At 38.2% G+C, this 23,084-nt stretch overlaps 1 protein-coding gene across 5 annotated transcripts in view; it reads left to right on the top strand.

Annotated features, from left to right (window-relative positions):
- PCDH7 (protocadherin 7) overlaps positions 1-23,084 on the top strand; it is a 400,142-nt gene that overhangs the window by 50,406 nt on the left and 326,652 nt on the right. Inside the window, exon 2 of one of the 5 annotated variants that reach the window (XM_050947389.1) lies at positions 10,928-12,530. The exons of the other annotated variants lie outside the window; for them this stretch is intronic. Coding sequence (XP_050803346.1) covers positions 10,928-11,005 — 78 coding nt within the window. The 3' untranslated portion in view covers positions 11,006-12,530. Of the gene's footprint in view, positions 1-10,927; positions 12,531-23,084 lie in introns of those variants that run through there. 5 annotated transcript variants of the gene reach the window in all.

The raw sequence follows: 23,084 nt of genomic DNA, 5'->3' as shown, positions 1-23,084 counted from the left end.
AATATAGTCAAGGATATTCTCATTGCCTTCCTCCTGTTTCCAGAGATTTGTTTGCTCATCTTAAACCCAGTAGGTACCACCAAAAATTCCAGAGCCTTGACTTTTTAAAGTCCTTCTAATTTTTGTCTATACATCTAGTTTCTCAGATTTGTCTTTGAAAGAAGGAGAGGTTTCCTCAGAGTCTGAGATTGAGATCTGTCCCTTGGATCCAGCCAGGAGTGTGCCTCAGAAAACTGGATGTATCTGTTCAGAAATGTTTTTCTGCTATGTTACTTGCAGGCTCTTAGGAAAAGGGAGAATACAAAGGTCTTCCTCAGTTCTTAGGATTTGGGAACTGAGAAAGATGCTGTTGTAGGGAGTGCCTGTCCTGTAGTGCTCCCTGCTGAGCAATACAGGAACTCCTGCCTCAGTTTCCCTTCTCTTAGGACCCTTGAAGAACTCTACTCAGTCAATATAGCTGTTGACAAAATTCCCATGCTGGCTTCTACCTTTTAAATACAAATAAGCTGGAACTTAAGTTCTCTTCTTGGGTTCAGGGGTTGCACAGCTCTACTCTTTTGGGTCTGCAGTTCTCAGTCCTGCCTTCCAGGCCTGTAGTATCTCCCCTTGACTCTAGGGTTACACAGCCTCCCTCCTTAGGGTTTGTGGTTCTCAATTCTGGGCGTTCCTCTACCTTAGAAGAGGTTCTTTCTGTGAGCAGCAGCTTCTACTGACACTTGATGGTCTTTTGTCAGGTCCAGGTGCTTTTTATCCAATTAACTGCTTAGATGGACTGCCATGGGTAGCCTGAGTTCAGACTCACCTTAAATGGGCCAGCAACCAAATGACAGAAGCCATCCTGTCCATCCCACATTGGCCTGATGCCAAACTGGCTTCCTATAACTGCACAGCAGCTAAACAAGCTATCAAAGGCTTTTTCTGAGAAATGGCTTAATTGCCCTAAAGAGGATTCTGTTATGTCTAACTCTGAAAAAGTAGACTTGGAACTCCATTCTAAAAACAGCCAGTGATCACCTCCCACAAAAAAAGAGTGGAAGCTACACTAGCAGAACTGTGTATGGTCTTCATTACATGTCTTTGCCAAGCTTACAGTTTGTGCTACCTGCAGATAATGGGTTGCTAAAGCAGAAGCCGTGGTATAATAGAGCCCTCCTTTTATGGTGAAAGTTCTCAAGTCATTTTATTTATTTCAGGAATATCTAGCTATCATTCAGACTGAAAATGATGCGCTGGTCATGCAGCAATGGAAATTCTTAGATGTTATTTCTTTTTTCAGTATTCCAATTTGTGATGACCCACTCTCAGAAGGCTCAGTTCAGAATTGTTAGTTTAGATTTTCAGTAAGTTTGCTCCAACTGGTTAGTTGGGTTTGGAGGGGAGGGGATATTTATTTATTTAGTTGTTTATTCCTTTTGCCAGTTGATGCACTAATCCACAAAGTTAACCCTCTAAAACTGGCATGTTGATGTTTCTGGAATAAATACAAGATATACTTCAGCTCTGGAAAGATCAATTAGGAGGAAGTTGCAGCTAAAGAGTGGTCAGAAAAAGGGTTCTTAAGATACTACTGTAGCAACTGCTTACCAGTTAGTAAGGAAAGGAGGAGTACCTTTTCAGTTGCAAAATGATGTACTACGATGCAGAAAACCAGTCAAAGGGCTCAACTATCTAAATTTTGTACCCATGATTATTTTCTGTGGCATTTTACAGTTGGAAGGAGAGAAGCTAAATACATATTTAGAATTGTCACCTAGCAAACTTGCTTATTGACTCAACATGCCCAGTCAGCATATAGCATATGCTTAGTGTGCATGTGTCTCTGTCAAGGCTTTCCTTTTATTCTGAAAACAAGCAATAAAAACATACTTTAATGATTGTATTTTATTCATCAAAATATCTACCAACATATTCTTAAGTTAGTGTAGTACTGAGTATCGCTAGTGATAAGCGTACTGAATATGGATATCAGTATACAAATAAAACTGATTTTGCCTCTTTGGCCTAGATTGAAATAGACATTTCCATAGTAGATGAATATTTCTAGTATTTATAAATCTGAAACATTGTCAAAGGAGCTGGAAATGTCTGGTGGTACATATAAGGAGTTACCTCCAGGCACTTAACTCTCCTATGCATTTAAAATTGATTATTGATTCCAAAATAAATATTATACTATACTGTCAGAAAGAAAGATGCTTTTCTTTCATGTATCAATTGAGATTGTAAACTTAAGTCATCATTCCCCTGCAGGAAATCTGTACGTAACTTAACTTTTTATGAAGGTGATGAGTATCTTAGGTGAGATACTAAGCACCTAAAATATGTATCATATAATGTGTTACATGTTTGGTCATAGTTTTACATATACCTAGGGTGACCAGATGTCCTGATTTTATAGGGACAGTCCTGATTTTTTAGGGCTTTGTCTAATATAGGTGCCTATTATCTCCCACCTCCATTCCAATTTTTCATACTTGCTTTTGTCTGGTCACCCTACATAAGCCATATCTGTTAGCAAACGTCATTATTTAATCACATCAGGGTAAATCTAAATGGATGTCCAAGAAACTAAAGGTGAATTCATTAATTACACTTGTTTTCCGTTCTTTCTTTTTTTTTTATTTATTCTGGATCATAACATTTGCTCTATTTCCATTAACAAAAAATTGAGTAGAGAACAATTATTTGCAGCACATAACATCCATGTGATAATTTTAAAGACTTTAATTAAACCAATATATATCAGTGGTCTTATAAGACAAACAGTATCCGGTTAACTTTTATTTGTTAAGAAACACCATATCACTTATTGATTAAGAACTTCAAAACCTGCCACTTATTTTAAAGCACAAGATTTATAGTTTCTTTGAACAATGAGACATATATTCAAAATCCCTTTTGTATTGAACATAATTTTTGAGAAAATTATTAGTTGTAAAATGTAAGGGTCAAACTGGTTTGCCTTGCGAATACAATAATTTCTCTGTTCAACCTCCTGCATATTACTTCACAAATATATAGCAAGGATATAAGGAACAAAACATGCATTGGGAAAGTTAATTAATTTATCCTCACAACACCTCTTTGTGAGAGGCAAATGTAAGGATACTCACTCAGATGAATACACTGAGTCACAGAGAAGTTATGACTTCCTTATAATTCCTTCGACTGCAAATCAGTGGTAGATTTAGGAGGAACTTAAAAACCTAGATCCAGTTCCTTGGTCTATACACTAGACTGCATTGATCTTTAAGAAAACATCATTTCTTGAATCTTTAATTACTTATGACCATATTGTTCTTGATCTATGCACACAGTGAGAATCTACTTATATCAGGGGACACATATACTGTAGCTGTTAATTCTTGCACATCCTTTAAAAATTGGCATTTCCATTTGTGAGACAGTTATCCATTCAATGCATTGCTGTGTCTCCTATGCCTGTGAAATGAGAGGTAATGCTTTATAGTATATCGAAAACAACAGCAGTATCATCCTTGTCTTGGCACTTCACTTGCCTATTTGCAAATAAATTTACAGAACATTTAGTTACATGAATAATGTCTTTCTCGCAGATCACTTCTCTAGCAATCTCTGCGCACGTTGAGTGTGTAAATGAAGATTGTAGTGAGCAAAGAATTTAATTGACAGACAAAATTCCTTGGAGTTTTATGTTATCCAATTAGCAGTAAGTTTCGTGAAAAATGACAGAACACATGTTTTGGCAGTTCCAATGCCTTTTAAAAATACAGTTGCATTACCAAATATATAAATTTCAGTTCCATCTTAGTTTTTGCATACTTTAGATTTGGAAATCTTGTCTTGTTTCAGGTTCTTTTGTTTCAGTCTCACTTAGGGATAGACAATGGCTTGATAAACCACTGCTATGCTAGTGGGATATTAGTGGCATAGAACAATTGGCACTTTGTCCAGAGAATACAGACAGGCAGGACATGGGGGAACATACTCCCTTTAACATCATATAGTGAATATTCACCCAGCAGTGACCCTGGTGGGCTGGTCGGGGGACTATGGTCACATTTCATACCCTTGGGTGGAACCGTAATTCCCTCATTGTACTTCCAGAGCATAAGAGGTAGGATTTTACATTCCACACAAGAGAAGCCAAAAATACGGTCTGATTATCCTACTTAGCTCACTCTCTTATTTCTTGTGGCATTGGCTTTCATCACCTGCAGGTAATTAAAACAATTAGTTGCTTTAGCTGTACCTCGAGCTATCTTGATTCTGTATGTTGTTTACAGAGAAGCACAAACCTCTCGGTATGGATGATTACAGTTTCAGAGGCATATAAGGCCATCAGTACTTATTGTTCATTTCCCCTTGTCCTTCTCAGGCATTTTATTTCTTTGGGATATGAATGCTGGCTAGTATTGTTACAGTTTTCAACAAAGACCATGGGATTGGAGTCTGAAGAATATAAGGAAGATGTGTTAAATTTGTAGCATTTTTCATTCTTATTATATTCTTTATGAGACAAGATTAATATCTGTACTGTTTTCTACTGCAGTTTTTGTCACCAGGGAGGGGTGACAGAATTTTAATGTTCATATTATGTAAGCATAAATATATCAGTGAGCTCTATTCTCACCTTTCCAATAGAATCTAGTTCGGTTAGTGTGTTATTCCACTCCAACTTGCGTTGGAGAAATTATAACAAGATAAATTGCTTACAGTAAATCAATGTATATAAAATGAAAACAGAGAACAATGCTATGATAATTCTCTCTTGTCATACAGATAGTACTTGTAATCGAGTCTTATTACATTTTAAAGTTTGTGATGTTTACATACTTTACAAATTTTTCAGTTTGCCTTCTTTGTTTTCAAATTACAGATTCCGTCTCCATTCCCACCCCTACTCCCATGCTTGAGGCAACTTTCTAAGTGAGAATACTTTTTAAAGTTGTTAATTACAACCTAAGGTTAATGAGTTTCTTTACCTTATAATCTGGAATGTTGTCTTAGTCACCTAAGAACTTGAACATCTAGGTCTAAGTAATCGGTTACTGATTTTCATGTAGAGTAATTAGGGATTCTGTTTGTTTGTTTGTTGGGTGTTTTTGATTGTTTTGTTTATGTCTTCCTCTATTATTATAAAAACTGGTTTCTCTAGGCATGCTTAATTTTTGACTACAAAATTTTGACCTGTAATGTTAGGGTGGCCAGGTGCCTGGTTTTCCACTCGAAAGTGTGATCGAAAAGAGGATTTGACAGTATCTGGTCAGATCTACTGATGGGCCATCCAAAGTCAAGTCAAGTTACTATGGGAGGTGTGGAGGTACCAGGTTATCACCCAGGCCAGCCCTTACTCAGCCAGGGCCACCTCCTATCTGCGTCAAGTGGCTGCAGCTCACAGCCCCAGCTTCACAGGCGAGATTCTCCAGACCTTCAGGGGGATAAGGGGAAAAGCACTGAGAGATGTGGGGAGAGGGAAATAGGAGCAAATGGGGACAGGGCCTTGGGGAAGGGTTGAGCCGCAAGGGCAGGGGCAGGGCAGGGCCTCAGGGAAGAGGCAGGACAGGGGTGGGGCATGGGCAGGGTCTCAGAGGGGGAAGAGGTGGGATCAGGGCAGTTCTAGCACTCTTCCTGGAGTGTCCAGGTTTTAAATACGAAATTGGCAACCCTAAATGGATTATTTCGTTATCCCGTGAGGATGACAAAGTTCATTTCAGAGCAATGTCACTCAGGTTCTAGCCACTCTCTTTAGAATATATGCATAGCATGAAGAATATGTCCTGTTTCATTCCACACTATTGCAAAGTGTGGCTCAAGGTCAATGACAGCAGACAGTGAGCCTGATCCTGTGAGATGCTGAGTGCCTCCTCAGAGATGCTAAGCATTTGAAACTTGTGCAGAGTTCATTGGGTGTGAATGGTGCTCAGAAACTTCTGTTGGACACTTGGAATTAGGCTTAGTGTGATCAGAAAGTGAATAATAAAGGAGAGCATGAACAGGGATTGAATGATATTTAAATGTCCCTTTCAAGGAATATTAATCTTTCCATTTTTATACTCTCATTTAAAGTTGAATTTTAGAGATAATTAACTTGATTACCTTTCACTTAACCAGTGTAAATCAGGAATAATTACATCAAAGTCAATTGGCCAGATACTCATTGGTGTAAATCAGTATTAAGAATAAAATGCTGATTTCAAACAGCTGGGAATAGAATCATAGAATCTCAGAGTTGGAAGGGACCTCAGGAAGCCATCTAGTCCAACCCCCTACTCAATGCAGGACTATTTCCCAACTAATTCATCCCTAGGTAACCCATTCCAGTGCTTCACCACCCTCCCAGTGAAAAAGTTTTTCCTAATATTCAACCTAAACCTCCCCCACTGCAACTTGAGACCATTACTCCTTATTGTGTCATCAGGTACCACTGAGAACTGTCGAGATCCTTCCTCTTTTGAACCCTCTTTCAGGTACTTGAAAGCAACTATCAAATCCCCCCCCTCATTCTTCTCTTCTGCAGACTAAACAATCCCAGTACCCTCAGCCTCTCTTCATAAGTCATGCGCTCCAGTCCTCTAATCATTTTTGTTGTCTTCCACTGGACTCTTTCCAATTTCTCCACATCCTTCTTGTAGTGTGGGGCCCAAAACTGGACACAGTACTCTAGATAAGACCTCAGCAATGTTGAATAGATGGGAATGAGCCCGTCCCTCAATCTGCTGACAATGCCCCTACTTATACAGCCCAAAATGCATTAGCCTTCTGGGCAACAAGGACACACTGTCGACTCATATCCAGCTTCTCATCCACTATAACCCCAAGGTTCTTTTCTGCATAACTGCTGCCTAGCTATTCAGCCCCTAGTGTGTAGCAATGCATGGGATTCTTCTGTCCTAAGTGCAGGACTCTGCACTTGTCCGTGTTGACCCTCATCAGGTTTCTTTTGGCCCAATCTTCTAATTTGTCTAGGCCCTTCTGTATCCTATCCCTACCCTCCAGCGTATCTACCACTCCTCCCAGTTTAGTGTCATCTGCAAACTTGCTGAGAGTGCAGTCCATGCCAGCCTTCAAATCATTAATGAAGATATTGAACAAAACTGGCCCCAGGACCAACCCTTGGGGCACTCCGCTTGAAACCAGCTGCCAACTAGACATGGAGCCATTGATTACTACTCATTGAGCTTGATGATCTAGCCAGCTTTCTATCAACCTTATAGGCCATTCATCCAGTTCATACTTCTTTAACTTGCTGGCAGGAATACTGTGGGAGACGATATCAAAAGCTTTGCTAAAGTCAAGGAATAACACATCCACTGATTTCCCCTCATCCACAGACCCAGTTATCTCCTCATAGAAGGCAATTAGGTTAGTCAGGCATGACTTGCCCTTGGTGAATCCAGGCTGACTGTTCCTGATCACTTTCCTCTCGTCTAAGTGCTTCAGAACTGATTCCTTGAGGACCTGCTCCATGATTTTTCCAGGGACTGAGGTTTAAACAAGTTTAAATGAGAGGACAATCAACCCCAACTAATGTTGAAGCTCTGTACCATATTTATAGTATCTCACTCTTTTTTGTATTTTTCTTTAAAAAACAACATTGTTTATTTATTTATTTAAGGTGTTTTAACAAGTTTACAAATATTTGACATGTAAATATCAGAAACAAAATATTAATTGCAACAGTTAGTTTTTATTTAAAGAGACATTATACAGGAATGCAGTCATCAGATCTTTCTGTATAACAGAGTGTTACCATATAGCAAAGTGAGCATCATTACAACACCTATAATAAGTCATTTCTAGTTATTTTATTAAATTGAATGAAATCTCTGTATACATGTATTTAGCTGATCAGGCATGTCTATCAAATGTTAATATTAAAAATCTTTAAGGTTTTTTGTTTTTTTCGACATCATCAGTAAAAGTATTACTATATTTTATTATATAAAACTGGGCGGCTGGGGTCCAGCATCCGGAGCCCCACCACATGGGACTGACAGCCTGAGCCCCACTGTCTGGAGCTGAAACATCAGTTTCCCATATTCCTTTGTGTGTGCTGGTGGTTTGGTTAATCCGGAGAGCTGGAGGCTTGGATAAACGTTTTCTGCTGTATATGTCACCATTTTTCATATCCTGTTTGCTCTTACTGTTGTAAACTGCATATGTAGTTGTATGTAGTGCAGAATTTTATAAGTATGCTTGCAGCATTTTGTGGCATATGACAGAACATACATCACAAGCTACATTTTTGTCCGATAATTGCTTTAGTGATCAACAAGTGTGCCATGACTTCACTTAGAGCTATCACCCGGCATGCTACAAAATTCTATAGTTCTTTTTTACATTTTAAATAATATTTATTGTTATTAATTATCATTTTTGATAGTGCTTGAGCATCCCAATCAGGGGTCAGAGCCACATTGTACTAGGTTGTGAGCAAGCAAATTACACTAAGACGAACTGTCTCAAATTACTCACAAGGAATTATTTAGATAATACGCAACTAGTGAATAAAGTAACAGGCAGAGTAGGTAGGTAGAGAGGTCAGGGTAGCAATAAAGAAATGTGTGCTTGTATAAATTAATAGTTCCATGGATTTAGTAGTCATGTGTGGTTGCCAGCTATCTATAATCTATTTCTGTTAAATTGTATTCTGTTACATAGTCTGTTATGAAACAATTATATGAAATAAATTTATACTTCTAACGTATTCAAGGTGGTAGAAATGCTCACATGCCAGTTGCAACCCATATTACTGATAGAGTGAGTCCAGCCTTGCAGAGAGCCATAATGGTCTTGTTCTCACACAAAACAGTCATTCTAATGGTTGCTTTGAATGCATCTGTCTGGTTGTAGACAGAGCTGATTGAACCTTGGGCAATCTTTGCTGTTCTCAATATATGTGACCTCCCATACTGAGAAATGTGGAAGATGGGGAGACAGTAACATTCACTTCCCAGAAACCATAAGAGAGGGAGACTCCCTTGGCCACTGTGAGCAGAGAAGAGAGAGGAAGCGCAGTTTCCCCCACTTCCGTGAAGGAGGAGAAGAAAGAGAGAATGGAGTTTCCTCACCTTTCCTAGCAGTCATTAGAGGGGCTGGAGGAGAGGGGTTGAACTCTCCACTATGGCTTTGTGCCTGGAACTTTTTGAAGGTCCCATGAGGACCCATCTTTACTCTCATTATTTGTTTCATGGGTTTGGCTAGTGGATTCGTGGTAAAAAAAAATCAAGGCCTGCTTTTATTTTTATCTTGCACTGAATTATAGTTTGATGATTTTTTTTTTAAATGGAAGAATATCATTAACATAAAACACATCTGTCACAGATGAAAAACACTCTGCATGTGCAAGAGTGTAATCAGTTCATTTTTATGGCTCTCCAGTTCTCCAGAGAATCTTACAAATGCACGATACTCAATTTTGTGTTTGCATCTTGGAGTTAACTGGAAGGTTCTTCAAATCACAAGTAGGCAGAGAGATCCCTTCTGATTACACATTGGAGGAGACTGAAATGCTTTGCTCATTCCAGCAGAAACATGAAATATCTTGTGCTCAATAAATGTAACACAACTACATTTATTCCATGTGAATACATAAATAACTGATGAGTAAGGATGAAACTTCCTGCTTCTGGGGAAAACCATGCCCTTTTGGTATATCTCGATTCCACTGTTTTGGAAAGTCCTGTATTTTTGCCCATGGATGAGACCTCTGACATGGGGGAAACAGCACAAAGAAACATGCTTGATAACTGGACTAATGGCAGTGAAGAATCTTAATGAGACATTGTAAATATATTGCTGCTGAAACCAAGGCAGAATGTTTTGCATGCTTGTCCCAGATGGCTTCCTGTGAGAAGATCACATTTAGATTGGAGAACAGACGTTACTTATTTGAGGACATTTGGCAGCTTTTTATGGATTATCCTCATAAAGCAAATGTTGCTTCTTATACATACTTGATATTGTTGTCTTGTACTTGTGTAAATTGGGACTAACTTTGCATTATGTGATGGATCCGGAAGAGTTCCACAGTCCATCAACATGATGGAGAATAAGGAACAAGCAGTGATGGGTGCACATGAGGAAATAATCGTAATTAATAAAATAAACAAACATTCAGAAAATTATCTTATAAAACCTAACTGCCCTTTTTGTGTAACAATCTTGTACATGACAGCATTGCAGTATTTTCGTGAAGATGCATTGTTCTTGAATAATATTTTAAGAGCTGTTCTTGAACAACGCATTGAAAAGCTGCTTTCTTTTAGCATTAGGCATGAATGTCTTTTTACTGCACCATTTATCTCATCAACATATTGATCACAGCACTTCAAGAAAACCATTAATGCTTCATTTTCTTTATGTCCATCCTGTAGTATAATAGTGATACTTAAGAGCCAGCACTTTCACAGTGGTTTACATGTACACAGCATTGTACAAAGAGCATTCCAGGATATTTCTGCTTTTTAGACTTTGTTTTGTACTGCTGCTTTTTTTTTTCTGTAGGAGTCCCATTCTAGATTTTGCTAATCTAAGACAACTGGTATTATTAAGTTCATCATTTAGGGAGAGAAAGCTGTGTTTGTCACTGATACTTGGAAGATTCGTATTGTTTCTTGTTCTATAACGAAGCATGCTCAATGACAACAACAACTAAGGATATGAAGGAAACAGATTTTAGTATATTTCTCCTATCATACGCCATAAAACAAACCTAATACTGGACTTTGTGTACTTGATTTAAATTGCCAATGTATTGGTAAATAGAATGCAAATTGTTATAACTGTTTTCATTGTGATATCATTATCTTATGAAATATGCTTGGACCTAATGGAGAGAAGAGGATTCTCTCTGCTCAGGTGTAAAATCCATGCTATAAGGTTAGGTTAGCTAAGCCCTGCTCACATCCCGGTAAGCAGACATATATTTTTGTATTTTTTGTAGGTGGATACAGTGCAGACTACGCAGCCCCCTGGCCACATTGAGGAATCGTGTAAAATGAATGTATGTGCTCGTAAGTGAAACATTTATAAATAAAGCTCCAACTTTAATGTATGTTGGATCATAAAACATGTAAAACCTGCTTACTGTCATATAAAGAAATCGATTCCCAGGGGGCAGAGAGACTGCAGAACTGAGAAGATGTACAAAACAAAGTTCTTTTTTAAAAATAAAAATGAAAACCTGAGAACTTTCAAATTATTCAAAACAGATAAACAAACATTGTCCAAACAAGAGATTCATATTACCTCTTGGATGTATTGGGAAAGACACTGAACTGATTCAAGATTCCAAAACAGAAAAAAAGAAGGGATGTGAGAAAGGTTTTGTAAGCTGAAATCATCATCCATCGAGGAACAGGATCAAATGCCTTCTTACTTAGGAGTATGAAATGGAGGACACGACCTTTTCCCCTTCAATCTGTGTTTGAGAGGACAGACATTTTGAAACTGAATTTGATCAGATTTGCTTCAGTTAATAACTGGGAGAGGAGTGTGGATGGGACTGAATTTTCTGTGACATAAGCAATCAGTTATATGTAGAGAAAAAAAAACTTGACCATGTGCTAGATGAACAAAGAACATGGAAACTATACCTCAGAATTGAATTCTTGGAAAACCAGACACAGTCTCATCGTTTTGAAACCTTGAGCTACTTGAGGAGTTGAGAAGACTCAGACTCTTTGGATTTTGCTGAAAAAGGACTTAATCAGACATTTAAAGTAGATATGCAGAAGAAACCAAAATGTGTTAAATGGTCCTATCACAGAACTTAGAAATCAGCCATCAGCCTGCATATAGAAATTTTGTACTTTAATTGATAAACATAGACTAATCCAAATGGATAAGAAACTCTTAAGTATTGAATATGAAAGATCTCTCCTTGATTTGAAAAAGTGTACAAAGAAAAGCTTTTCATTTTGATTAAATAAAAACTGCATGATAGGGAGATCCCCTGTGCATTTCTAGTCCCTATTAAGATAAATATATCAAGTTAAAAAAAGGCTATATTTTTTGGTACCCAAGAGATTAAAAAAAATATTGGGACACCACCAAGTTAGTGCATTGGTTTATGTCTTTTAGAGGATGAAGAGGCTGAATACTCTGTTCCTAAATAATATTTCATTCATATAACCCATCTTCACCATAAATAACAGAAAACAGGGATATTTAAGTATTAATGAATGTTTCAAAATGTTTGCTTAACTGTAAGGTGTAACTTTGACTTTTTCGAATGTCTGGTCTAAATCTGGTGCAGTTGTATGCGGAAACTATGTTGTATTCAATAATAAATGGTACATATATTTTAGCTATTGCTTTCACACTATGCCTTTTCTCCTATTGAATTACAAAGCTAAAGATCACATTTTCCCTTTTGATTGCTGTGCATTTAGCTCCAAATTATATCACCCTTCGTGTTTGTCTTTTAGGAACTGGTGGTCTGCCTCTTTCTCCACCTGTAGTCAATTTCAAGTGGTAGAATTTATGATTTGGGAGAGGTTTTGACCTCTTTATTGTATTAAGAATGTATTATCAAACTTCAAAGTCTGTAAACTTCTACTGTATTGATTTTCTTCTGTGAGCAAAATCAATAGGCAAAATTAAAATAAAAAAATCAATTTCTTCATTTTTGAATTGCTTCATATTTTTATATACATATTTTGTTTATTTAACCTTGAAGGTTTTTTTGTGAACTCATTGATATGGAAACACAACAAAAGTTTCAAGTAATGCTGAATAAAACTTACTGATGCAAATAAGTGAAATACAAAGGAAAATACATGGTTCTTTTATCTGGGAAGAGGAAAGATAAATGCTGAGGACCTGTGACCAGATTCTGATTTCTGATACAACACTGTAAGTCTGGAATAACTCTGATGACCCCACTGGAATTATGCTGGATTTACACCACTATATCTGAGATCAGAATTTGGTCTTTGGTGTTTAATGCTCTTCTGTTTTTCTTGTCTTAATTTTACGCTCAGGAACAATTACCAGCAAAGGAGTTTTGAAGAAATATTGTACAACTGTAATTTTCAGATTCACAATGTTTAGCAGCTAAGTGCCTCACAAGGCATAAAACCACTTTTATTTTTGCCTCCTGCTACCACTCCAATGAGGAAAGGTCAGCAAAACAGTGGGAGGCCAAATGAAGGAAGATTTTTTCCCTGTAAGACATCAACTTGCAAGACACTGTGAATTTCAGAATTACAAGTGATACAGCTTTTTTACAACTGCTCCTTTCCTTCTTGCCTCCTACTGCTGCTTCATTGTTGGATAATGTCTTTTTCCTGTCAGAATGAGCAAGCAAGAGCTTATTTGTGACAAGCGAAATTCCACTTTCTACCTAGTATTGTTGCAGATGGTGGAAAAAAGAGCTTGATTCATACCTATCTCATTTTCTAGCTTTTGAGGGTTTCAGTTAAGGCTTTTAAAGCCAAATCTAACCTGCCTTGTACACATGAGTAATCCAGTTGATGCCAATGGGACTACTTGTATGAGTAAAGTGAACACGATGTAGCTATACATACCATTTTATTTGTATATTTATTTTCCCCTCAAACCATACCATTGAGGAAAAATAAGTGTCACTAACAGGTTGCCAGACAAGTTGGGATACACCATTGCTACAGACATTCAAAAATAGGTTAGGTAAGCCACTAGTGGGGATGATACAGGAAGTTGTGTTTGGTGGAGAAGTCAGGCTGGGTAGCAAAAGATTTATTTCATGTCCCTACTAGCTATCATTCTATGGACCTTATTCTGCCCTCAGTCCACAGAGACAATCCCATTTATGCCAATGGAAATTCTTTGTGTGAATCGAGAAAAAAAATATGGCCTTAAGTGTAATAGTCACTTTGCCAAGTCATCCATCATACCTAAACTAAAGAGTTAAATGAGACAGAACACCACCAATTAGACTGAATTCTCGCCTAGAAATGAACAACATAATTTAATTAAAAAAAAACATTTTTTGTGAAAGTTAATTAAATATCTGAAAAGCTCCTATAGAGATTTATCTGGTTTATTAAAAGGTCTCTGTCCCGAACCTTATTACAAGCTCCATTGTTGGATGGAGGAAGGCACATAAGCATAGAGGCTTGGTTCAGCCATTCATCACTTCAACCCACCACTGATTTTACTTTGGAAATTATATGGAATACTACGTTTTGCAGAGCTAGTAAATAGCTTTTTAATCTCTCATGCAGGAGCTACATTTATGCAAGCTATACTTGTTATGCCTGCTTATGAGCTCAACATTATCTCTCTTCTCTGGAGGAGAATAACTTGAACCTATTGTGCCATGACACTGACATTATATTTGACTTTTGACGTTGCATTTAGGGAACATTTTCCATTACATGAATAACTACTTCCAGTTTCTACGCAATTCTAAATGTTAAAGGGTAACTTGCAAATATGAAAAGTCGCTAAAATTACCACATTAATAGTATAATACTGTATATGATGGATGCCCCAAATTACCCTGTGCCAAACTATCAACATGCCTACACAATTTCAATGTTTAAAATTAAGCCATTTATTTCAGTTAGAACAGGTCAGAAAATATCTGAAATCACAATCAAATTACATCATACATTGGTTTATGATACCAGCATTGGGTTTTCCTTTGATCTGCAGCTCCCAGAGACAGAACTAGACCTATCAATCATAGGAAAGACATTTGGCTACCAGTTCAACGTCCTGGCATTTTCAACTCATGCTTTTTGGACCTTCTGCAGTCTTGAGCTGCCAAACACCAGGAAACAGTTAAGTTTTCAGATTTGGCTCAAAATTCATTTCCCTTAAGTATTTTCTTTCCCTATCAGAGTACTCTTCTATGTTTAAAACACCCTCAGTTTAATGTAATAACACCATGATGAGTGCCAAGTTTTAGCCAGCTAAAATTGAAAAAAAAGGGTGAAAAAAAGTTTTATGAAATTCATGCCATTAATTTTTTATCTATTACCTCCAAGAATAAAAATCCTTAGAGGTTTTTAAGTGCTGGCTTGACAAAGCCTTGGCTGGGATGATTTAGTTGGTGTTGGTCCTGCTTTGAGCAGGGGATTGGACTAGATGACCTCCTGAGGTCTCTCGCAACCCTTATATTCTATGATTCTATGATGTTGGGATATACAACAGTGCACAGATAATCCAGGAAGTTTTTGGGAAGTGTAGGGAACAATTTCCTGGTGCAAGTGCTGGAGGAACCAACTAGAGGCAGAGCTCTTCTAGACTTGCTGCTAACAAACCGGAAAGAATTAGTAGAGGAAGCAAAAGTGGATGGGAACCTGGGAGGCAGTGACCATGAGATGGTTGAGTTCAGGATCCTGACACAAGGAAGAAAGGAGAGCAGCAGAATACGGACCCTGGACTTCAGAAAAGCAGACTTTGACTCCCTCAGGGAATTGATCCCCTGGGAGAATAACATGATGGAGAAAGAAGTCCAGGAGAGCTGGCTGTATTTTAAAGAATCCTTATTGAGGTTGCTGGAACAAACCATCTTGATGTGTAGAAAGAATAGTAAGTACGGCAGGAGACCAGCTTGGCTTATCAGGGAAATCCTTGCTGATATTAAACGCAAAAAAAGAAGCTTACAAGAAGCTTACAAGAAGAGGCTGAGGGAACTGGGATTGTTTAGTCTGCAGAAGAAAAGAATGAGGGTGGGGATTTGATAGCTGCTTTCAACTACCTGAAAGAGGGTTCCAAAGAGGAAGGATCTAGACAGTTCTCAGTGGTACAGGTAACAGAACGAGGAGCAGTCATCTCAAGTTGCAGTGGGGGAGGTTTAGGTTGGATGTTAGGAAAAGCTTTTTCATTGGGAGGGTGGTGAAGCACTGAAATGGGTTACCTTTGGGAAGTGATAGAATCTCCTTCCTTAGAGGTTTTTAAGGTCAGGCTTGACAAAGCCCTGGCTGGGATAATTTATTGGGGGACTGGTCCTACTTTGAGCAGGGGGTTGGACTAGATGACCTCCTAAGGTCCCTTCCAACCCTGATATTCTATGATTCTGTGTTTGTTTTGTATTCTACTATTAATAAAATCAGTTACCATATAACTTTTTCATTTTCAGAGTGCTTTAAAATATCCACTGTTTAATCCTCACAACAACTATTTGATGCAGGCAAGTATTTCAGATGGCAAAAATGAAAGAGAGGTGTTAAGTATTTTTTCTAAAGTTAGAGGGGAATCAATGTCAGATCTGAAATTAGTAGTTTCTGGGCACCACTCTTGTACACAGACCACATCACTTTGTTGCTGATAAAACACAACCTACTGGTAGTTACTGAAGGCCAAGGACACAACTTTTAATGAAATAAAGCAATTTAAACTGAAATGTTACCAGGTACCAGTATAAACTGTGTTTTATGATAAAGCTGGATGGCATCCACCATGTGCCCTAGATGTAGATATGTTGCAACCTGAAACTGCAACCTCCAACCCCGAAACCATGTTTATTGGGGAACTTGTTTTCTGGAAAAAGGCCTGATTCCTGCGCACAATAGTAAGCTCCACCTGCATATCATGTCTGCCCACCCCACCACCATTCTTATCACATGGTCCCAAACCTGTGCAGATGTTGTATGGAAGGAGGTCATTTCAATCAGCTTCCACTGTAAGGAACTATACTCTAGTTAGTTGCAATATGAACAACAAATACCTCAGACTTAGTAGTCAATGTGCATTATAGAAGGAACATAGTCTGAATTGAACAGTAGCCCTTTAAAAACTTTAACTAGAAAGTAACCCTCCCTGTCATTCATCCTTCAGATTCTCCTGGAATGAATGAGCAAGAATAACCTCTAGATCATAAATCATGTGGATGTGATATATCTTGACTTTAGCAACACTTTTGATATGGTATCCCACATTATTCTTGCTGGCAAGTTAAAGAAGTATAGACTGGATGAATGGGACTATAAGGTGGATAGGAAGCTGGCTAGATTGTCGGGCTCAACAGTTAGTGATCAATGGCTCCATGTCTAGTTGGCAGCAGGTATCAAGTGGAGTACTTCAGGGGTCGTTACTGGGGCCAGTTTGGTTCAATATCTTTATTAATGATCTGGATGATGGGATGGATTGCACCCTCAGGAATTTTGCAGATAACACTAACCTGGGGAGAGAGATAGTTACGCTGGAGCATAGGGATAGGGTCCAGAGTGACCTAGACAAATTAGAGATTGGGCCAAAGGAAAGTTGATGAGTTCAACAAGGACAAGTGCAGAGTCCTGCAGTTAGGATGAAAGAATCCCATGCACCGCTACAGGCTGGGGATCGACTGGCTAAGCAGCAGTTCTGCACAAAAGTACCCCGGGATTACAGTGGACAAGAAGTTGGATATGAGTCAACAGTGTGCCCTTGTTGCCAAGAAGGCTAATGCATTAGTAGGAGCATTGCCAGCAGATCAAAGGAAGTGATTATTCCCCTCTATTTGGCACTGGTGAGGCCACATCTGGAGTATTGCATCCAGTTTTGCCCCCACCCCCACAGAAAGAATGTGGACAAATTGGAGAGAGTCCAAAAGAGGGCAATGAAAATGATCAGGGGGCTGGTGCACGTGACTTACAAGGAGAGGCTGAGGGAACTGGGCTTGTTTAGTCTGCAGAAGAGAAGAATGAGGGGGGATTTGATAACAGTCTTCAACTACCTGAAGAGGGGTCCCAAAGAGGATGGAACTAGGTTGTTCTCAGTGGTGGCAGATGACAGAACAAGAAGCAGTGGTCTCAAGTTGTTGTGGGGGCGGTCTAGGTTGGATATTAGGAAACACTATTTCACTAAGAGGGTGGTGAAGCACTGGAATGGGTTACCTGGGATGTTTTAGCTGGTGTTGGTCTTGCTTTGAGCAGGATGTTGGACTAGATGAGCTCCTGAGGTCTCTTCCAACACTAATCTTTTATGATTCTATGGTTCTGTTATTCTATGTTAACATAGAAATGATGTCCATTTTCAAATCAACATTCAGGGGATGGGTGTTAGGAACAACTCAGGGTATCAACAAGGAAACAGGAGTAGCCACAGATCACATTGGTAACCTCTTTTAAGGCCTGCCAGCATCTGACTGTATGTGTACATGATTTTCGTGCCATCCTGTTGGTGCAATCCATTCAGAGTACATCGAAAGGCAATCTGGTCACCATGGTCAACTTTCTACTCAAGGAAATATTGGAGAAGCGGGCAATGAGAGAAGGACAGGCCTGGTGGAAACAACCTTCTTAGACTTCCTGGAACCTTTCGTTAGGTTACAGCAGGGATCAGCAACCTTTGATAAGTGGCCTGCCAGGGTAAGTGGCAGGCCAATGGAGGCTGTGGGAAGTGGCACAGGCCAAGGGATGTGCTGGCAGCCACTTCCCACCGCCTCCATTGGCCTGGAGCGGCTAACTGTGGCCAGTGGGAGCTGCGATCGGCCGAACCTGTGGATGCTGCAGGTAAACAAACCGGCCCGGCCCGCCAGGGTGCTTACCTGGGCCAGCAGCATGCCAAAGGTTGCTGATCCCCGGGTTACAGCAACATCAATCTCTTTCGAGGGGAGATTTTCATTTTACTGCATGAACTATGTACTTGAAGCAACAGGCGAATAGGAACTATAGAAATGCAGCTAAAATAGGTTTCAGAGTAACAGCTGTGTTAGTCTGTATCCTCAAAAAGAACAGGAGTACTTCTGGCACCTTAGAGACTAACAAATTTATTTGAGCATTATCTTTCGTGGACTACAGCACACTTCTTTGGATGCATGGAATGAAACATATATTGAGGGGATATATATACACATACAGAGAGCATGAAAAGGTGGGAGTTGACTTACCAACTCTGAGAGGCCAATTAAGTAAGGAAAAAAAACTTTTGAAGTGATTATCAAGATAGCCCAGTAATTCCTTTATGAATATATGTTTCATCCAGCCAAGCTGGTCTTGAAGGATCACTTGATCAACACACAAATTGGTTGACTTCCTCAAATGATTTGTATATCAAATAACATTGTAGGAAATATTTTACACAAAGGATTACTCTCAAACCATGTGTAAATGAAAGCAAAGAAAAACAGTAGCAAAACTAAGAGAGGCAATATCTTTTGTGCTTTAATGCCATAGAAAGGTTTATTTATAAAAAAGGCTTACCAAGAAAATCCAGCATTTTAGTGGGAACATTCTTTGAGAAAGCCTAACGTTAGAAATGTGTATGTAGAAAATGTTTTATATTTCATATATCATTTCATTTAAATAAAACTTATATCATCAATTTTATGTGGTTTAATCATTCATTTACATGTTTCCCATGTGCTGTGTTTATGTTCAGGAAGGGGCAAGATCTGAAATTGGCTTATGGAACAAAAAAGCCTTTATTTAATGTGAAACAGTATAAGGGGAAAAATTGACAGCAAATAATCTTACGTCATGTAGATTGAATGGACAAATTAAGACTATTTTTTTATTTTAGTTACAGCTGTGAGCAGGGGGTGTTATGTAAGCTACACATTTTTGGAGTAGCTCTGTAGGCTTTGTGAGTCAGAGATACACCTCTGCATCATGATTTCCCTCCTGCTTTTTCTTCTATCTCCTAAAGGGGTAGTAATTTACTGTTGTATAGGCTCATGAGTGGTGGGGAGTGGTACAGGCCAAAGAGTAGAGGGTGTGGCCCCACCTTTTCTGCCCACTCCCAGCCATCTGCTCTGGAGAATGAGTAAATGGGCGAGTAACTGCGCTTAATCATATATGCCTTTAGACTCAAGATCTAGGTAGATCTACATAAAGAGTTATACCATTGTGCAGTCATGTCATCCTAGTCATAGTCTAGCCATTTGTTTTATTAGTGATTGAACCTAATTTTTTTTTTAAAGTTCCTGTTGAAAGTTTAACATCACTTAACATGGTTCATGTTGTTCGACTTGAAGTATCTTACCTCATTAACTTGGAGCCACTGATGAATATCAAAAGATAAAGTGTGTTCTCATTTCATTAGCATCAGAATGTGAAGACATATGGTGGTGTGTTTACAGACACAGGGCTGGGAATCAGGAGATCTGGATTCTATTCCTGGCTCTGCCGCCAATACCCACTGTGATCTTGTGCAAGTCCTCTCTTTGTGGTACAGTTTTCCCATCTATAAAATAGAGAATAACAACACTTCCCCACCTCTAAGGGATTGTGAGTGTCAATCCATTACTTTTTGTGAGGTATTATGGTAACAAGGGCTATGGAAATGCCTATAAATAAATAAAAGAATAATATAGTTTTTTTATATCCACTATAATGACTTCATTTAAACTGAGGGAGATTATTGAGTCTCACTGGCTTTCAGAACAGGTCCTAGTTTGCTTAACATCTATAAACTGCTTCCTAGCTTAATTATTTGAAGGAAAAATACTCATGTTGTCATTATGTAGATGATACAGTGATTTATACACTTTCATCCAAGGCTGTTGTACTGTTAAAAATGCTATATTTAAGACAAATAGTTATAGATTGGCCACTTTTTTCCAGCAATTTATTATTAGTGAAGAATTTGAAAGTTATATTTTTTGCTAATCTCAAAGATGGGAGGTGTATTTATTTATTTATATTTGAGTTTTTAGAGCTTGTGAAAGTTGATGGAATTGACAACACTAGAGGCTGAAGTCTTCCTGCAAAGAGAGAAAAAATTCAGTAGGGAAATAGTTAATTTCTTATTATTATTGAAGTGTTGATTATACACTCAGTTCTGTATGAGCCACAAACAGACACAGTCTCTGCCCTGAGAAGCTGACATTCTAAAAAACAGACCAGGCGCACTAGGGGATCCAGAGGAGGGCGTTTAATTAGAATTAAAACATAATTCTGTCTTACTTTCCTCTCTTTTGAAATGCTGATTAGAGAAGACATTTGGCTGGCTGTGGAAGAAATAGGTCTCTAGTACCTTATTAGAATAAGCAGAAGGAGATGTTTGGTGCACTGGGATTGGGAGATCATACCATGTACAGGTGAAGTAAAGGTAGAAAGCCTCAAGATGGGAGTGAGAAAAAGACACAAATAGCGTGGTGAAGAGTGTCCATAGTATCTCATGCCTTGCTGTGCATCAAATCAGAAATTACTGTTGTTGGTTTCTTAGAGGATGGGATTGCATGATAAAATCTAAGGTAAGGAATTTAGGAGTTGGATTCAATTCATTGTCTGAAATATATTGTCTATGCATCTGATTCAGGTCCTGACCCTGCAAAGATTTGTACTTATGATTATCTGTGCACATTAAAATAATGCTATTGAAGTCAAAGTTAAGCATATGTATCTGTCTTTGCAGGGTGGGGCCATAGACTGTAAACTTGCTGGGACGTTGATAACTGTCACTAAATAATTAATAATATATAAATAATAAAAAATATCAAGGTTCAATATCAATAACAGCTACATTATTAAAGCAGCAGGTTTTCACTTAAGGAATATAGTATGGTTCCAGAATATGGTATTAGATTTTAACTACACTGAATATTTAACTTCATGATGTTTTACGTCATGTGTGGAGTACTGCAATGCAGTCTTCCTTTGTTTGCTTTGTTTGAATCATTCTCATTGATAACCACACAAATTTTGACCCCATTGAAAACGTGTGATCATAGTACAATGATTTGTGTCAAATTTGCACTATTTCTATATTTTTCAACATTGCAAGTTTTAGATGAAATGGCTAATGATTACTCATGAGACTGAATTTTTGGCAATAATTATAACATCAGGATGAAGGATTGCTTTCCAAACACACGGCTTAGAACTGCAAGAGGTCAGGCATTAATGTCAAGGCCCCTATTTTATGGAATTCTGTGATCAAAGAAGATGATAAATTAGCAAAGTTTAGAATAAGATTGAAAACTTTTGAAATGCACTGAGTGTAATAATTGTCTAAAGCTCCTTTAGTTATTTCTGATCTCTGCTATGTAAGTATCGATAGTTAGATTTCAGTGTTACCATTTACATCAGTAAAATAAATATTGTACTCTTGGCATCTTCAGTTACCCTATGCTGTCTTTAAATATGTAATGTAAAATATTGTGGTTTAGTATATAGAGCAGGAGAATGGGAATCTGGAATCCTGTGTTACATTTCTAATGATGACATTGAATTGCTGTGTAACCTGGGACAAGTCACCTGAGCTTTTTGTGCCTCGATTAATCCAGTTATAAAATATATATAAAATATTTTCTTACCTCCAAGGCATTGTGAGGATTAATTAAATAGGAACAATTCATGCTACTTTTGAGGTCAGTAGAAGCTTTGCCATTCAAGATTAGGCCCTTAATATATGCAAAGCTCTTAGACATTATTCTTCTAAAAATATGGAGTGCTTTTGCATTTCAGAGTTCAATAATGTGAATCTAAAGCTACAGCATAATAAATGCTGATTTGTCATTTATTGGGAAGAAGGGAAATGGCACAGCATGGCCGAAAAAATGGTAACCATTTTAGTTTTGTCTTACTTATCAGAAACCTGATAAAACCCACGTCCATTGCTGATTCATGTACTGAGTTCAATCCTACTGAATCTCCAAGGAAGAGTTTGTATTAGACCATACCAGATGGTGATTAAAATAGCAACTGCAGTGTACATAGGATATATGTTTAGAGTGAGATTTTCAAAGAATGCTCGGCATTGGCCTAACTCTGAGTTAATACCATCCTTTTGCAAATACCATCCTTAAATACCAGTACCATGCAGCAGATATACAGATGGCCATCTATATCCGCTGATAACCACAGTCTGATTTCTGCAAGTGTGAATTCAGGCAGCAGATGAGGAGGTTCTGGACATCTGTATCATCCCTCTTGCCTGTCATTCTGTCCCTCAGAGTCTGTACAGCTGCCATGGTAGCTTCCTAGCATGGCATATCCAGGCGAGAAGTGGCAATTGGAATTCTAGTCCCCGTCAGAGACATCAGTGGCTGGCACCTGATACTGATTCCCCATTCACTGAGTGTATTTTATTTTTCTGTATATCAGCAGACTTTTTAATGTGCGTGTACCTAAAAACTCAGTGTATGCTTTCAAAATTTCATTGCACCTTTATGTATTACTGCATTTTATTTTAGGCTTGAGAAAAGAGTAAAACTTATTCCAAATTGTAAGCTGTCAGAAAAA

This window comes from Gopherus flavomarginatus, chromosome 3 (assembly GCF_025201925.1).
Source record: "Gopherus flavomarginatus isolate rGopFla2 chromosome 3, rGopFla2.mat.asm, whole genome shotgun sequence".
Classification (NCBI taxonomy): Eukaryota; Metazoa; Chordata; order Testudines; family Testudinidae; genus Gopherus; species Gopherus flavomarginatus.
Note: the sequence above shows the minus strand (reverse complement) of the source record. Positions and strands in the feature narration are given on the sequence as shown.